Source organism: Camelus bactrianus, chromosome 4 (assembly GCF_048773025.1).
Source record: "Camelus bactrianus isolate YW-2024 breed Bactrian camel chromosome 4, ASM4877302v1, whole genome shotgun sequence".
Classification (NCBI taxonomy): Eukaryota; Metazoa; Chordata; class Mammalia; order Artiodactyla; family Camelidae; genus Camelus; species Camelus bactrianus.
The window spans coordinates 45,876,147-45,894,681 of record NC_133542.1 but is presented as its reverse complement, the minus strand read 5'-3'; the positions used below and the strand labels follow the sequence as shown (position 1 = coordinate 45,894,681).

General features: G+C 47.2%; 1 protein-coding gene across 4 annotated transcripts in view; it reads right to left on the bottom strand.

The window, feature by feature from the left end:
• Nucleotides 1–18,535, bottom strand: part of TMEM8B (transmembrane protein 8B) — a 37,345-nt gene that overhangs the window by 11,637 nt on the left and 7,173 nt on the right. For all 4 annotated transcript variants that reach the window (XM_074361825.1, XM_074361826.1, XM_074361823.1 and 1 more), the window contains 9 exons: nt 13,686–13,819; nt 13,087–13,355; nt 12,154–12,479; nt 8,080–8,173; nt 7,798–7,921; nt 7,556–7,698; nt 7,179–7,357; nt 471–617; nt 233–349 (listed from right to left, as the gene is read on the bottom strand). In XM_074361825.1, coding sequence (XP_074217926.1) covers nt 233–349; nt 471–617; nt 7,179–7,357; nt 7,556–7,698; nt 7,798–7,921; nt 8,080–8,173; nt 12,154–12,479; nt 13,087–13,355; nt 13,686–13,819 — 1,533 coding nt within the window. The remainder of the gene's footprint in view (nt 1–232; nt 350–470; nt 618–7,178; nt 7,358–7,555; nt 7,699–7,797; nt 7,922–8,079; nt 8,174–12,153; nt 12,480–13,086; nt 13,356–13,685; nt 13,820–18,535) is intronic.

The following is an 18,535-nucleotide window of genomic DNA, read 5'->3' as shown; positions in this document are numbered from 1 at the left end:
AGGCAGAGAAGTGCGGCTCAGGAAGGTGAGGCCTTGGAGCCCTAGCCAGAGCCAGTCACTCTGAGGCTTCCCCTGAGCCCTGCTTGTGACCTGAAGGCACCTGCCAAGACTGGAGTTAGGCACTGACCATAGGATCCAAGCCCACCTTCCTTAAACTGGAAACCAGATACCCAAGTCTCTGCACCCAAGTCCTGCTGGGGCCTCCCCTCTCCCCCGGCCCTCCCAACCTTACCCAGGCTGTGGCCAAGATCCCCAGGGCAAAGAGGCTGGGTCCAAGCAGGTTCCAGAGTCCATGCCGGTCAAGCTGCAGAGCCATGGACAGCAGCATAGCCCCCAGCAAGTACAGCACCTAGAGAAAGAGGTCTCCAGGGGCTGGGCCGGGCAGTGAGAGGCACTTGGCGATGCCTCCGGGGGAGGATGGGAGTGGGTTTCACCTAGACTTTGTCCCCCGGGGCCCACTCTGGACTGACCTGCTTGACCACAGGCTGTAAACGAGCCATGGCAATGACAGTGACCCACACGGACATTAAGGAGCCCAGGAAATCACAGAACTGCAGCACATCGTAGTCCATGATGCAGAAAACCACAATGCCTGGCTGGTCACAGGCATGGTAGAACTGGGGGGAGAAAGGACAGGCATTGAGAGAATGTGGGGCAGAGGTTCAGGTCCACAAAGCCGGAGAGAGAGGCCACAAGGGAGGTCAGAGGACACAGACTAAGCAGAACTGGGAAACGTCCGACCCCACTCCTGAGAAGAATATGGTAGAGGCCCCGTCTCTCTCAAGCTGAATGTATTTGGCAGGCCTGACCCTCACCCTCACCTTCCTAATCTGCCTGCTTCTGGAATGTGCTGTGGAGAGCACCAGGCCAGGGGGTCCAGATCTCCCAGGCTGAGGCCAATCCTTGCCTAAATCTCCTTGTGCTCGCATAGGTTGTCCCACATATAACCTTGGCCAATCTGGACCCCAAGCCTCCACCACACCCCGGTCTCTCCTGGTAGCTCAGACTCTGAGTTATGCTTCACCTTCAGACCTTGCACTAACTGGCCCTCTGCATCCCCTCCCACCCAATGCCATGGGCAGGGACACAGTAAGAAAAGAGGCAGTCCCTAAAGCCATGGAGAAGTGCATGGCACTTTACAGCATGGGGAAGAACATGGGGAAGGGACAGTGTTCACCCACTCTACACCATGGGAAACACAGTAAAGAACAGAGTGCTGAGGAACTTAAAAGGGGGTGCAGGGGACACAAGTAGAACTGGAACAAGCTATACTGGGCACCCCAGTTAAGAAACCAAGGTCTCCTGTCAGCCCTTGGGTCTGTGGTCTCCACTCCTGTGCCTCTCTAAACGATGCTATCACGGCCTCGGGCAGCCTGTGTCCCCTTATTTGTGAAAAGGGTTCCCAAGGAGAACTTGAGTTCAAGTTCACTTTGTCTTGGAACATTTGCTGTCACCTTTCTCTAAACTTCTGTATATAATTTATGTGATTTGAGTACTTATTGATGCCAAACACTAAGACCATATATGGTTTTAAGAATATCTTTGAGGCAAAGATGACAGGAACATGCCTCCCTCTGTGTCGTGTGCCTTATGAGCCCATCCAGAGAAAAGAAACTGGGTAGGACCTCTGAAGACAAAAAGCTCTGTCCGAGATCAAGCATCACAGTGGCACGCTCACGCCTCCCATCTCCTGACAGCATCCCTGCTAGATGTCAGGAAGAATGGGTTGTTATGGTGATGGAAGCAGGGTTAAGAAGAAAACTCTCAAAGCTGTAATGGGAAAAGAAAAGGTTTTGACCTACATAAACTTGATCAAAATCTACTCATTGGAGCTGAGCTTGAGACATGCCAGCAGATTTTAGGGGATCAAGAAAGTTTCTTAAGATTCTGTGAATCAATCTGTTTGACCTCTGTCCCCTGCACTGTACCCCAGTGCTCAGGGAGCCATGGCTACTGAGGGCATCTCTTGATAGGAGAGACAACCCTGTGTAATTGCCAGGATTGGGCTGAAATGCATTTGGCTGAACTGAAGCTGGGGCAGGAAAGCTAAGCATTTACCATCCAAAGGTAGCCTCTGAAGTGGCCTGATCACTAACTGGTGGGGCCCTTTAGTCACTACTTTCAGCCCACATCAGTTTCTTCATCATGCTATTAAAAGGCAACCCTAAGTCACAAGGGCTCTCAGCCCAAAAGAGAGGTGGCCTTACAGACTTCAGTGAGACAGGTATCCAGGCCTCTAGAGGCACAGCTCTGGGTGTGGTTGGGATATCCAGTCCACAGCTGAGGACAGGGACAGTGGAGCAACACAAGTTGTTCACTCACTGACAGCAATAGGGTCTCGGTAACTTCTGAGGAGAGTGGAAGTGAAAGAAATCTAGTCTCCTATTTGAACAAGTTAGAGTTGAGAACAAGAAGGTGGCGGTGAGGTCAGGAAGCAGAGTTCAGGGAAAAGGAGCAGTATATCCTGAACCTGTATCTCAAACCATGACACTCCAATCTCAATCACATAGCAGAGCCGTTAAGAAAAAGCGAGTGGGAAATGGAAGCAGGTCTGTTGTGAAAACTGACAGAATCCAGACCAGATGCAGAGGTGCCCCCAGTAGAATTCCCCAACAGAATGGAAAAACAGACTCAAAAGTTCAGTCTCAAGAGACAAAGGATGAGGAAGAAACCGCTAATGTTTCTTTTCAACCTGTTGAAGATTGCACCTGTCATTCAAATTACAAAATTTATAACTTTAACCAACAGAGGAGAAAGGGTGAACAATATAAGAGCTGTAAGATAATAAAAATTATTATTACATAATATATAATCTTTTAGTATTATTATCTTGTAGCCCTTATATTATATAATAGTATTATATAACAAACAATACTATTAGTATTATATAACATATAGCTGTTATATAATATAAGGGCTATAAGATAATAATATAAGGGCTTTATATAAGAAGATAGGAGTTTAGAAAAAGAAATTTTAAAAAAACTTAGGGATATTAACTGGAATTGCAAAACCCTGGGTTCAATTCCCTCAAATTTCAAACTGCAGGTCTTAAACTTGTGTATCTATCTTCTTTCTTTTCCTTCGCTTCGGAGGTAAAGCATGTTGTCCCTTCAGGAAGAGCCTGTTTTGGAATGATTGTGTGTTAAGTGAGTATCCCAGGCTTTAGAGAGGGTTTACAAGTCTGAGGACATGGATCCCTCTTATGCATTATTAAATTGAGAAAATGAGTTCTCACTGGGAAACTCTGACTTTTCATATGGGTCCACATCAGCATTAGAATTAATGCTTGAATATGCCAAAAAGGCTTATTTTCCAATTCTTTTTTTCTCATATGTTATTAATTAGGAGCTAATTTGGTTCCTAAACAAATCAATATTTTGGTCTTTTCCTACTCTACTTCCAAGACCAGATACAAGTACTACAGCTCACTGAATTACTCAATACTGTTTTATGATTTGAATTTTATTTCAAAGTATTAATTTTACTTTGCAGCTTCACCAAGCACTTGTTCCATATGCCTGACTTTCAAGCATATAGAAGGAATTGGCCAAACATTTCTGGAATAAACCCTTCAACCTCAAATAAGAGAGGATATATACCAGCAGAAAAAAAGCAAAGCTGAATCACTTAATATTGAAAACACATCTAAGAAAGTAATTAATTGAAGGCTGATTTCCTCCTAAGAATTCCCGCACTGAAAAAAAAGAGTAGGGAAAAATGGAGAAATCAGCTCTGAAGCAGATTAGGGGGAAATCATCTCTCTAGTATTCTATGACTGATTATTCTCCAAGTGCACTAAGAGGTCAGAGAGATTAAGGTCGTAGAAAACATGTAGGGGTAGAGTCCAATTAAAATTACCGTGTGAAGTGAACAACATGATCTACACTTCACCAGTACTGATCTGGCTACTGTCACCGCTGAATGTCTGAAAATGCCATCAATGAAGTCCATCACTGACTCCCTCACAGGGCACGATTCACTAGGGAAACCAGCCAACAACTTGTGGCAGCTTACTTCATTGAAACTTCTCAACCCTGAGGAGACAGCATCTTGTCATCATATATCCTAGGTATATATCTGTCTCTTCTACCCACAGTGCTTCAGCCTGCTTTATTATTAATACATGGAGTAGAATCCATTATCTATTGCCATGGCACCCCATCCATCACCATCTCTAACCAGGAGACACAATTTATAGTAAATAAGGTAAAGCAAATTGCTCACCATCATAGATTTCACTGGAGTAACCATTTATCCATAACCTAGAAGCAACTGGCTCAACAGAACTCCGGAATGGGCTACTGAAGGCTGAGTCATGTGCAGTGGCACCTGGGAGACTCTACCCTGAGTGTCTGGAATACTCTCCTGTCTGTTTGGCACACAGTATGTGCTCAGTAAGGTTTTAGTCTTCTTACACTTCATGCCATGTATACTCATGGAAGAATATCCCCACACCAATAAACTTTCCCCCATGCAAAAAAAAAAAAATATATATATATATATACATATACACATATACACACAAAAATATGTTGCAGTATTGTCTCACTGAAAATTGTGGACTAATTTTTAGTTTAGTATTCCCATTGTCAATAGAATTAAAAAGAAGTGGTAGAAATAACACAGAAATATTGGGGGATTTAAGAAGAGAAATTCAGACTACAAATTGGCTTCTATCAGTGTAATCTAATCTAATTTGACACTTTCCTCAGCTTTGCATTTTTTTTTTACTTAAAAGGTAATTTTGGAAAATTATCCTAAATTGTTTTTTTCCTGTGGATTTTATATTTTTATAACATAACTACACAGTTCATCTAATGCTCCAAAACAGAGTATCCAGGCAGTACAGAATTAAAAACTGGAAATGCAAATATACTCAATCCAGGCAATCCAGGAACATTAGCACTCAAGATAGAAAGAAACCTATTGCTGTTACTTATTTTCTGCTTCTGTTTCCCCTTGGCAACAGTCATGGAATTTTGCCAAGGGCCATTGAGTATTACTTGTATGATGCTATGAGAAACAGAAGAGGTAACGAGGAGGTAGACTTGCAGCCAGGATCTCAGAGATCAGCTAGGGGGCTTCAGGGGCCCCAGGATGTCAGCTCTGTCTGGGTCTTCTGGGATCCAACTATGAGGACTCAAGTAGCCCTGCAGGACATGTGGCTTGAACCATATGGGTTTCAGGTGCAATGCCTGTTTTATTTTCCCTGTGATTTCTTGTATTTGGTTTAGTTATATTTTCTGATCTTTTGAATGGCTCTTCTTACATTTTAAGAATTTGAGAACTACTAAACCGAGGTCATAAGTTTCTCTGTATACTCCAAGAATTCTGAGAAACTGAAGTCAGTTTAGAAAAGTATCAATGCATACTCACTGTCCTGGTGCAAGGGGAACACTACAGCTCAGTGATTACATGAGAGGCTCTGGAGGCAGGCTGAGTGAGAATTTTGGTTGTACCACTCAACTCAGACCTTAGGTAAAGTATTTAAATTCATCTGCAAAAAAGGGATGATGACAATATAATATCTACCTATTATTACAATGCTATTGGGGGGAGTTGATGAGCAGTGTCTGACACACAGCATGTACTCAGGAGATGTTATTTTTCTGTTAGTGTTATCTGAACTGTCCAGCTAGATACAAAGTCAAGTACTGGGTTTGTGGCCTGTTTTTTTCTTAACATATTTTACATATTTACATTTTGCATTTTAAACTCCTGAAGAACAGAGCTACCAGGCCCTGGATGGGACCTGACGCACTACTCCAAGGTTTTGAAGACAGGGAAGACTGTCATCTACTGTGCTGGTACTGATACCTGTGATATGACCAATGGGCCTTTAGATGGAGGATATGGAGGAATGAAATAAGTCTAAACTAAATAATGAATGGGAAAGAGGGACAACAGGGAACCTCCCTGGGAAAACTGAATCACAAGCAGCTCTCCATTTTGGCCCTTGTGGAAAAAGAACAGGACTTAGAGCAGGACTTTAGGCAACCCCTCAGAGCCAGTATCTTTTCCTTGATCTTTGCTTATTGCCTCATTTAAGAAAGTGGAAGCTCTGTATGTGGTGCCAGGCACTTTTGGCTCCCCCAGCATTCCTACCAGGGGAAGGTCTTTTCTGGTTGATATGCCATCAAATCTCGAAGATGAGGAGTCATCTGGTACCAAACTCTGGAGCCAATGCCCAGGATGCTTGTGCGAAGTGCAGGAGAATGGACATGCTCACCCCACTTAGGTATTCTTACTAACTGTGAACCATGTCAGATCTGCACATAACCAAAAGGGCACTGGTGAAACAGCTATTGCTAGAGGATTTGGTGAGCAACAGTATAAAGGGTGTCTGGCAACAAAAAAAGAGAAGCAGTGTCTAATATAAAATAGCATGAGGCACTGTCAGAGCAGGTCTAAAAAAGGGTCCGGTGAAACAAAATTGGGGTGTGCTGTTCTCATGAAGCTTAAGGGGCCAAGGTCTCTCTCTATGGAATGGTACAGCCCACTCTTCCTCACCTGTGGAGGAGCGTCCAGGACCTAGGACATGACCCTCAGTCTCAGGACATTTGCCCCCTCTTTCTCCTAGATGATAAGTAGATATTTGTAATTTGGACATGTGTCTGATCTGTTCATGCTGGACAACAGGGAGGCATGTATTAGTTTTTAAGACATCCTTGTCACTAAAACATGAGAAAAAGTCAGGATTCACCTAAGATGTTTGCAGTGCTCATAGGCAGGCCCTATGTATCACAAGATGCCAAGAGCCCAGGGATGAGATGAAAAGATCCCTAGATGCAGCATTTCAGGGGGAATGTGTACACACTACTCCATATTGTAGGTCAGGGGTTCTCAGCCAGTGTGTTGAGGTAAAGGTCCCCTCTGCCCTTAATGTAGACAGGCAGGGTGGGGGACAGCTGGAGACCCATACTGTCTCCAGTGGCTGTTATCTTAAGTCGCAAACAGTGTAGTTCCTTTACCCCAAGTGCCTTACAAAAATTACCATGTTCTATGCATGCCATGTATATATGAAATGACCAGGAAGTACTGCTGTAGAAGCCACAGTTTAGAGGAGCCATCCTCATACTATGAAAGTGTAGACATCCCCAAACTCGTGGAAACCACGGTGGAAATGTAGACCCTCACCCACCACCATGGATAGGGACTCGGTGAAGGCCACATACCGTGGAGAAGAACATGGTGAAGGTGTAGACAGCGGCTTCTAGCACGTATCGGCTCCGAATGGCCAGGACCACGGGTGGCAAAAACATGAGGTTGCTCAGGCACAGCAGTAGTGTGGACAGCAGCTGGAATCCATAGGTGAGCGCATCCGCACTGTCGGTGCAGCCCCAGCCCCGCCACCCTGCGGGTGGGAAGGGCACAGGATGGAAGACAGAAGGCAGCCATGGGTTCGGCAGACACTTCTGCTGGCGGCCTCTGGCCAAGCCCGACACCACGGCCAGGGGACACTCTGCCCCCGCTTTCTCTCCAAACCCAGCAACTCAGGCTGCCGCCTCCCTCCCGTCCCCAGCTGGGCTCCCTTGCCAGCCTGGCCGCTCACCGGCCTTGCACTCGCAGGCGGCGTACAGGTAGTTGTGCGTGCGCAGCAGCTTGCACTGGCCGTAGGGCCCGCAGTCGTCCACGCACGGGGACAGAAAGGTGCGCAGCCGCACCTCGGCCGTCGCGTTCTGGCACCGCACAAACCTGCGCACAAACTGGCCGTCACCTGGGGCCTGGGGTTGCATCCTCCCAGCCCCGCCCCGCCCCGCCCTGCCCCGCCCCGCCCCGCCCTGCGCTGCTCACCGAGGCCCCACCCCGCACAGGGAGCGCAGGGTCAGGAACCAGGTCCCCGTCTGCGGGAACGGGATTCGCAGCCTGGCCACTCTGGAGGTGGCACTGACCGTGAGGAGGAAACCGGCCAGGGACTCTGAGGGGAGAAGGGAAGGGGCACTGTGGGGTCAGGACCTAAAGAACCCTCATCCACCTACCCCTACTTCCCAGACGCCCAACCATCCTTCCTCCATACCCTCCTCCCCCTTGCCCCAAACTTCCAGCCCCCTCCCACTCCCCAATTCCTCACCCCACCTTTGGAACAGGTCACGGCTGCATCCCCCTGGCTCAAGGGCACCTCATGAGTCAGGCATCCGAACACTGTCACATTTTCCTGGTGCAGGGAGCTCTGGGCAGGGCAAGTATAAAGATGAGGCTGTCACACCCTCCAGGTCCTCCTACCACCACCTCCAAACTCCTACACCTCTCAACCCCTCCCCAGAAGCCCCTCCCGGCTGTCACTGGACACCCCATTCTGGCAGGTGCTCACCACACTGAAGGCTCCCCTACCTCCTTCATTCTTACAATAGAGAAACTGGGAAACACCACCATCTTCCACAGCAGAGATCTTTCAAAGACTGATGAGAAGGCAAGGCTAATTCTTAATCTTTTCTTTGGGCAGAATGGTTTAAATTCTGTCCAGGCAAGAGAGAACACCCTCTTTCTCAGTCTGTCTAATTTGTTGAGGGGAAGGGGAAGGGCACTGTTGCTGGATGTAGAAACTGGTTGTGAACAAAGGTAACTGCAAAGTTTATCAATCATCTTCAGATCTTCACCTGGGCCTGAAGGCAAGAGTCATGTAAAGAAATGCACTCATCCTCAGGTAAAATGATCCTAGGTACTGAACAGTAGTAACAGAATGCCTGTGGGATTAAATGTAGCAACTGGCTGGGATGAAAAGAAACCGGATATCCACAAGAGTAAATGGAAAGGGTTGTCCACAAGAATAAAGGTAACAGGAAGCTATAAGATCACCTCATTCAAGAAGGATTTGAGGCAGCTTATTAAATACATATAATAGGATAAAATAAATGCATGAGGGAAATTTACAAATCAGGATAGGAAAACAAAGTCTGTCCCTAGACATGGGCCAGATATTTGATGCTGACTTCCAAGCAACCAAAGCAAAGAAGGAAACATGATGAGTGACCAGATTTGCGAGTCCACAAGATAAAAGTTAATCAATCTCAGAAGCACTGCACCCAAAAGGGTGGTTCTCAGTTAACTTTGAATCAAGGAAGCACTAAGTTATTTGCAAAAGATGAAACTGACAAGGGCTTAATTTCCAGAATATATGAACAGCTCATATGATTTAATAAGAAAAAAACCAAACAACCCAATCCAAAAATGGGCAGAAGACCTAAACAAACAATTCTCCAATGAAGACATATGAATGACCAACAGGCACATGAAAAAATGCTCAATATCACTAATTACCAGGGAAATACAAATCAAAACTACAGTGAGGTACCACCTCACACCAGCCAGAATGGCCATCACTCAAAAGTCCACAAATGATAAATGCTGGAAAGGGTGTCAAGAAAGGGTCGTTTGGTGCAGCCATTATGGAAAACAGTATGGAGATTCCTCAAAAGACTAAAAATAGACTTACCGTATGACCCAGCAATCCCACTCCTGGGCATATACCCAGAAGGAACCCAAATTTAAAAAGACACCTGCACCCCAGTGTTCATAGCAGCACTATCTACAATAGCCAAGGCATGGAAACAACCTTAATATCCATCAACAGATGACTAGATAAAGAAGTTGTGGTATGTTTATACAATGGAATAATACTCAGCCATAAAAAATGACAACATAATGCCATTTGCAGCAACATGGATGTCCCTGGAGAATGTCAAAGTGAAATAAGCCAGAAAGAGAAAGAAAAATACCATATGACATCACTCATATGTGGAATCTAAAAAAAAAAAAAAAAAAGACAAATGAACTTATATATAAAACAGAAACAGATTCAGACATAGAATACAGACTTGTGGTTGCCAGGAAGGAGCAGGGTGGGAAGGGATAAACTGGGAGTTCGAGAATTGCAGATACTGACATATAATATAAATAAGTTTATACTGTATAGCACAAGGAAATATATTCAATATTTTATAGTAGCTCGTGGCAAATAGAATATAAAAATGAATATATGTATATTCATGTATGACTGGAGAATTGTGTTGTACACCAGAAATTGATACATTGTAAACTTGACTATATAACTCAATAAAAAGAAATAAATTTTAAAAAAAAAGCACTAAGTGCCTCCTATCCTTAACTGCCAGAGTGAATTTCATACAACTTGCTCGTAACCTCCCTCAGTGCAAGCCCAGGGCAATATGCCAAATTATTCAGCATAAGCCCTTCTGGTGAAAGCCAAGCAAAAATGTCCTCTAGGTATGCAGTTTTCTGATCCAAATGTCCAATTCTTGATCCAAGGGAAAAATCAAAATACTTGGAGGGAAACATCAGAGTAGAGGTGCCAATATACCTTTCAGAATAAACATAACAGGCTGTCTGAGGTGTGCAGCAAGTGTCAAAGCATGCAGATGGCTGGAATGTAAGCATATGCCCTTTAGAGAAAATGGACAAGAATGCAGAGAGGGATAGGGTTAGGCAGCGAGGGCTGGGCCGCTCCTCTCAGGATCCTGAGGAAGAGAGAGTATGGATGAGGCTGGCCTCTGATATAAGCTCTATGGTTTCAAGGTCAAATCAAGACTTCACTGTCACTGACCAAAGTCATGGTAATAAGCAAACACAAAATATATAGTCTTAGCCAGAACAGAATCAGAGAGCAAGATGCAAATAAGGAACATCTCGGGGTTGAAATCAGCTCTGTCCTGACCAGCAGGACCACTAGAAAGTTCTGAGCCGTGTCCCATAAAATACCACATCAAGCCACAGACCAGGTCTCAAGTGGGCTGACAGGAAAACTGTCCCTGCCCCAGAACTGGGGGATAGTAGAATTAAAAGGATTCCTGGCTGAGGGAACAGTAGTTAAATTATTAGATAAACGGCAACCCAAGACAGTTGCCAGTGGCCTGACACAAAACTCTGCCCTTAGCCCAGTCTTATTCAATGCTGAAAATAATGACTAAGTCATGTAGAAGGCTAGCTTTTCAAGTGTGTGAGTTACATAAAACAGAGAAGACCCAAGGCCCAAACCAGTATTAGGCAATGCCTCAAAGATGGACATAAATTCTTCCACTCGGGTTAAAAAGTGCACTGCAAAAACACAAGATAGGAATTGGCAGTGTTTATATGTACCAGGCTCAGGGCATGAAAATGCGCATGCCCCTTGGTTACAACTAGATAAATACAGCAGTCAATGTGGATAAGGACTAGGGGGGCAATGTGGATAAGGCACTAGGGTGCCTTCTTCTATTTTCCAAGGCTTTCATGTGTGATCCTATTACTTCTATAATTAAAAAGTAAATGTATACAATTGTTTTGAAGAAAAAAAGATGGAAAGGAAAAAGACCCAGAGGTCTTAGTTCACCACAAGCCTCAAGTCCCACAGTGTGAGGCAGCAGCTGAAAGAGGTAACTTGATCTCAGGCTGCCTGTCACCCAGCTCAGACCACCCCAGATCACTTATTTCAGAGGCACAGTGACAAGCAGTATGAGGAGAGAGCGGAGGATGAAGAGAAGTCTCAGACACTGAGGTTCAGCTTTGGTGAGATTGAGAGGCATCTGAAGGGCTGTTAAAATTGGATAGAGATGCAACAAATGTACCACACTAAGGTATGATGTGAGTAATACGGGAAACTGTGCGGGGAAAGAAAGGAACTCTCTGTACTTTCCTCAGTTTTTCTGTAAGCCTAAAACTTCTCTGAAAAATAAAGTCTATTTATTTAAAAAAAATGGACAGAGGTAGATGACTGGATATTGCTTCTGAGGTAAAACAAAGATCAGTGGGTAAAAATCCACGGAGGCAGACTTCAACAGAATGCCAAGAATACCTCTGGCATTGTCTAAGTACGGACTGTATGGTCTCAAGAGGTGGTGAACTCCCATCACAGGAGATCTGCAAGAAAAAATCCACACCTGCCATAGAGAGAGGCCCTTAGTGAGTGGCAAGTTGGCCTGCAAAACTGGGAAAATCTGGACCATTCTGAGCTGCCCTGGCTTCCTAGCCCATTTGCAATAAATACTCAGGGCACATTTGTTGACCAGAATTGGGCTGATACATGGTCTCTAACCATAAAACTGGGTGAAAGCAACCTGGATAGGCTTCCTGGAGGAGGTAGGGCCCCTTCACCCCTGACACCGTCTCCTTCAAGTTCCACCACAGGGCGACCTCCCCGTTCTCCACAAAGAGTACCGCATTGAGCTGGAGCTCCAGGCTGAGGACACCTCCGCTGTCCAGCACTGGCAGCAGCCTCAGGGCAAACACAGCTGGACGCTCAGGGGGGAGGGCCACGCTGGGGCCAAAGAAGATGTAGAAGTGGACGGAGAAGGTGTCCAGTTCATTGCGCAGCGTCGGGCGCACCGGCCAGCAGTGCTCGGGAGGGGTTGTGGCCCCAGGCCCCTCAGCAGGGGCTCCGAGGGATGGCGGCTCTGGGGGCAGTGACTGGCTGCCCAGTGACTGGGGCATGTTCATGGCAGCTCCAGGGACCAGGGCACGGGACAGGCTGGGCTGCGGGCACTCTGTGGGGCAGAGAAAATTGGAGCTGGGGCCTGCCGCCCTCACAGCCCTGCAGCCCCACCACAAAAGATCTGAGCCAGACAGGATTTATCAAAGGGTGAGGTGGGTGACAACTAAAACCAAATGTCTCCTAGGAGTCTGGCATCTAAGTTCACAGGACAGGGTCCAGGGCCTTCCTAATGTTCACAGCTAACAGAATGTCACGTTGAGGAAATCAAGGTCATCTCTCCCTCCCCAAGGGCAATGAGAACACTGCTGAAACAGATGATGGACCCTCTTACTCACTTGCAAGGGCTTTGGCAAGGACATGACCCAGAGGTCCTAGCTGTCCCTGCCTACCCCAGGACACTGAAATAGAGATTAAATCAAGGAGAGTAATGAGGTCGCTTAGTTAGCCCCCAGTCAGGTGCCAAAAAATGATCTGAAGGCCTTCCAGTGAATGGAAGCTCCAAGTAGGAGGGCTTTGGGGAGTGTGAAGGAGCCTGGGTAGGGTCAGGGAGGTCACAGGGACATAGCCGAGGATCAGTGAACATAGCCACTATGCCTGCCCCTTCCCAGCTACAGGTGTGGACAGAGGCTGGGTGGCTGGACAGGTGTGGGGCTTCTAACCTTGCAACCGCACACACAGCTGGAAGCGGATGGTCCTGCCAGGGCCCCGCGATGGTGTCTCCACACGCACGTAGACCCAGTGCCCCCAGGGGGGTAGTGCCAGCTCCAGCTGGCATACTGATGTACCTCCACAGGCCACAGAGCTTGAGTTGTGCAGGGGTGGGGCCTTGGGACGTAGGCGCAGTGTCAGGGGGCAGGCAGATGCCCCTCGGCCCCCCACACACACCAGCTGTGCTGAAACCCTGTAAGTGAAGCTGGGCACAAAGACCCTGGGCAGAGGGTAGGTTGGGGGTAAGAAAAGACAGGGTACAGAGAGGTGAGAGGGACACAGGATGAGGGAAACACTGGGAAGAAGGGGTCATGGAGAGGTAAGGGACACAGGAGAACAGGAGACCTTTTGGGGGTCTTCCCCTCTGTCCTGGGAGAGAGGGAGGGAGGGTCGGGCCAGCCCTCAGGCTCTGGGTGGCCCAGCAGTCCAGGTTGGCTGGAGGAAGAGCAGGAACAGCAGGCAGGCTAAGAAGCCAAAAGAACCTTGTTCCCTTTTTGAGGTCAGGGAAGGAAGACAGGAAGGGCCCGGTTTACGGGAGCATTCCACTTACTTGTACAGGGCTGAGCGATTGTGGGGGGAGAGGGTTTGTTCTGAGGGTCGCCCAGGCACCAACACGGCAACGTCCAGCAAACGCCGGACAATCAGCTGCGGCTGAAGGAGGTACTGACACTCATCCTGTAGACCCTGAGACAAAAGCAGGGGTGATAGGAGGGGAGAGACAGAAAGGTGCACTAAAGCAAGGCAAACAGCCTGCTGAGGACAGGGACAAACCTCCTCCAGCCCTCCTGCTTCTGGGGCTATGACTGCAGTCTCTCTAAGCTCTGGGTCCTTCCTAGGTCTGCAGGATCTGTTGTGACCCTCAGCACTGGCTGAGGTTTAGAGACACAAAACCAGGCCCTCCTGACAATCAGGCCCTGCCTACCCTCCTCCAACCCAATCCCTCCTCCTGAGTATCCCTGGACAGACCCTCAAGGTAATTTTGAACCACTCCATTCCCTGACCCTCAGGAACGCAGAGCACTAGCACTCCTTGAGCATAGGAAAGCTCCTTAAAGGCCTCCAGTCCAAACCTCCCTCCTCCCCCAGCTGAATCTTTCATTTCCTTTATTCTCCACCTGCCCCTCCCAAGTGCTTGTCCAGCCTCTACTTAAACACCCCCAGGAAAGAGCCAGTCTACCTCCCAGGCAATCTCCAGACTATAAGCAACCCGAGAACAGAAACCTGGTCTGCCAGACACAGAGCCTAATGTAAAGTGCACCCTTCACAGATGAATGTTTGCTGAATAAATGAATCAACCCAGCTGGGGGCAGCTCTGACCTTTATGAAGCAAAGCCTATCTTCTGTCTCCCTTCCCACCACTCTGCCTCATGGGCCCCCAGATGCATCTGCTCCTTCTGCCCCAGTCTGGGTTTCTTCTGTTACTGGAGGAGAACAGCCACATCTCCCCAAGCGCCTCTTCTGGATAGAATCCCTAGCACTCCTCTACTCAGGTGACACCACCAGGCCCAGGCAGCCACAGCATCTTCAGGGAGCACGGTCCCATTTGTTCCAGCTCCTCTTCTGCAGCCTTTGCAGCAATCTGGGCCCTCGATACTAGCAGTTCAGGGGAAGAGGGGCTCCTGATTAGGCTTCTCTCATCTTCTGAACAAATGGCCTTATGCCCAATAAACCAGAGGCTATTGTTCACTTACTTGGTTATTCTTACCAAGACATACCATTAACCTTGTTCGGGGACAAAGATCCCAGGCTCCGACGTCCCACTGAGTTCCATGCCATGGAACAAGCCAGCCAAGGCATGTCTGCTGACTTCTAGCAAAGTTCCACAAGGCTGGAAAGAGGCCTTGATGGATGCCATGCTGCAACATCTCATTATCCTCTGCCTTCTGCATCACTGCATCCCCAATGCCCAACACACCACCTGGCATACACTCGGTGCTAGAAAATATCTATTGAGTTAAAGAACTGGTATCAAAAAGAGGGTCCCTTCAGAGAGCTCCTGAACCCATCTAGTTACTCAGAGACCTCCATCTCTGGTATCCAAAGCAGATGTCCCTCATATTTGGCATCAAATACTAAAAACCAGAAATACTCTCACAAGTTATTTCATTGACCCCACTTCCTAAGGTCAGGAATCACTACCATAATAATCTTGCTGTGAATGATCCCCAAGGCTGAGGACTCACACTCAGAAAATGGCCCATTTCCTTACTAGACAGTCCAGAGGGAAGAAACACTTTGTTCCACATTTTGCTTGCTGTTGGCCTAACTAAAGGATAGTGGACAGGACCTCTCTGGTTAAGAAGTGCTCCTTCCTTAAACTGTATAATGTGCACATCCAATACCTCCCTTCTTATAGATAGGAGCATTCAGTCAGTGGAGAGCAGGGAAGACGCAGTGACCTTCACCCTGTACTGGGGCCACAGAAAGGGCACCAGAAGTCAGATCCTCAAGAGCTGCCATGGCAGAAGCCAAGTGAGAGAATCCAAACTCAGTCAACATCCGTAGTCATGAAAGGAACAGCACTAAAACAAGGGAGCTTGAGAAACCAGGAGGGCCAAAAGTAAGAAGGGGAGTGAGAAGCAATCTGAAAGAAGCTGGAGTGGAAGGCCTTAGATTGGTTCCTAGACTGCCCTTGATTCCTAGACTGTCCTAGTATGGGTGGGCTGGATGTCTTCAGAAAAGTCTGAGCCTCTGGGTGAGGTGTGCAGACTGAAGATGCCCAAAGACACTTGGCCTTCTCTGTGGGAATATTTCAGTGCTTAGCACTGCCCCAGCCCACAGTCAGCCAGCACCAATCAACATGGAAGTAAATAATCGCTGGACAGACTTCAGGGGGCAAGAGTGGAAGAAGGGAGTCCACTTAGGAGGTTACTGTGGTGGTCCAGCAGAAGGCTGAGGGGAGGTGTGTTAAGGGCAGAAATAGAGTAGGTGCACCCAGTGCATGCTTTAGTAGTACGGTCAACAAGACTTTCCCTATAGATCAGTTGTGTGGAAATAAGAGAAAAAAGGAGAATAAAGTATGACACCTAAATCGGGCTTGAGCAAATGGTGAATGGCAGTGCCATTTACTGAGAAGATTAGAGAAAGAAGAGGCTTAGACGGGGAGATGTGAACTAGCAATCAAAGAGATTCTTACATTAGTCTCTGGATATGTACTTGCTAACTCTGAGATGGGCCTTAGGCATCCAATCGGAAATGTCAAGCAAGCCATCGAATATGAAGTCTGAGACTCAAAGAAATTAGGACCCTCTCAATATACTTGGAAAACATGAACTTATAGGTGGTATTTAAAACCATGGTGCTGGAGACACCTAGCAAGAGAATGGAGAAATAAAAAGGAGTTTTCCCAAGACCAAGCTTTGGGGCATCACAACATGAATAAGATCAAGCAGAGGAGAAGCCAGGAAAGGAGACAGAGGAGTGGGTGGTGGGCAGGAGGAAAACCAGGACAGTGCTGTAAAGTCACAAAGGCCAAGAGGAGAAACTGTTTCAAGACGGAATGGGTAATATGAGTAACTAGGTAACAGCTGGCTACTAGTTACCTCTGGAAAGGGGACGTGGGGACTAAACGGGGACCAAGGGAAGAGGAAAACTTACTTTTCACTGTATGCCTTTTGTACCTTTCGAATGTTGTATCAGGTGCATATATTACCTATTTGAAATACAAATAAAATAATTTAGAAGGAGGAAGAAAAGCAGAAGGAAGACTGCTAGCAGATTTTAACCACAACAGTTGAGATACTGAGCCGCGCTTGGTCCTAGCTGGTGGATTCAACCGAATCTTCTCTTCTGTACAATCGGCTTCTTTGCTTTCCTCACTGTTGTTTTCATTATTTATCTGCTTTTATTTACTTTCAAATCTTGGAGCTGGTAAGAGGAAGCACTCAAGGAGAACTGTGCCCAAGGCACTTGGAGAACATACTCCTAATAAGCCATTTGGGTGCCAGATGTTACCCACAACCCAAAGGCCAGCCCTTCAGGGCAGACTGGCAACTGGACACCACAGGGTGCACATATGCTCCAACACAGGAAACACAAGGAGATGGAGGGCATGGGTCAAGACAGAAGAGGTTGACAGAAGTAAGAAGAAAAGGAAAGGAGGAGAAATGAGATCAGTTTTAGGCAACATGAGTTTGAGAAAATGGCAAAAGGGCAACAAATATTTGCCAGGCCCCAACAATGTGCCAGGCTCTGTGCTGGACGCTAGGAATACAGTCGTGAATAACACAGACACAGGGGCCAGAGCTCAGGAAAGCGCCTGCACCAGATAAGTCACTTCCCTTTTACAACCTCATAAGGCTTCCCCGTCACTCTCAGGATAAAGTTCAAGCTTCTAGGTCCTTTATGATCTGCCCTCTGTTCACCCCTCCAGCTCCCTCACTCATCCCAACAACCGCCCCACACTGAACCAGTTCAGTTCTCCCTTCTCAGCTTTAACCCATGCTACTCCTACCACCTGGAGTGCCCTTCCCAGCTTTCTCAACATCAGGCCTCACTTCCTAACAGTTTCCTAAAACCACTTCTCCACCACACTACCGAGCGGAGGTATCCACCTCTCCTTTGTCCTCCTAAAATATCTCACTAATATACATCTTATTTATCTGTGTCCCTAGCATCCAACCCAGGGCCTGGAACAAAGCAGGTGCTCAAAGACTAAGGTCTAGTGGGAGGTCTGAACTCACCCCAATGCTAAGAAGGCCCCTAGAAACAGTGCTGCCTTCTTATTGCCAGGACTCTTCAGTCCCTACCCAAGGATATCCCTGAACCCACACCACTTTCTTTGTTGGCCAAGTCCCATGGGAAGTCAGAACCATGGTACAAGGAGGAGACAAGTTGAGAGTCAGAGCCCTGGAGAAGCGCTCTGGACAATCCACTCACAGGCTTGAGTCTAGGGAATCAACCAGAGAACTTAAGAATACTTAGAGACCCACAGAATATTCCAAATGGTAATCAAATTCTTAGAGGAATCACAAAGAAGATCCTTGCCCCCTAACCTCCAGAACAGGCCTGAATGGAGAGCTATGTCTCTCAGGGGGTTCACTCATGGCAAGGGAATTATGCCCTCTTCTCTCTAATCTCACTGTGCCCCAGGGATCTCTGCTGGCTAGGACTCCAGCTTGCAGTACCCAGTTCCCCAGGCCCCACTGCTATGTCTAGGTGCAAATGGGCCTGATCTGACCTCTCCTAACCAGGCTTCAGCTCCCATGATCCTAGCCCTGGCCTAGGCACCAGGCTGGTCCCACTCAATCAGAAAGGTTTTTGGATAACTAAAGCACGGCTTCAGAAGGATTTTCTCTTCTCGCAAAGAAAGTCAAAGATCAGAGTTGGGATCAGGAACAAGGTCTTTGGAATTTGGCCACAGACTTAAGAAGATATCCCTCCCAATAAAGGAACACTTGAT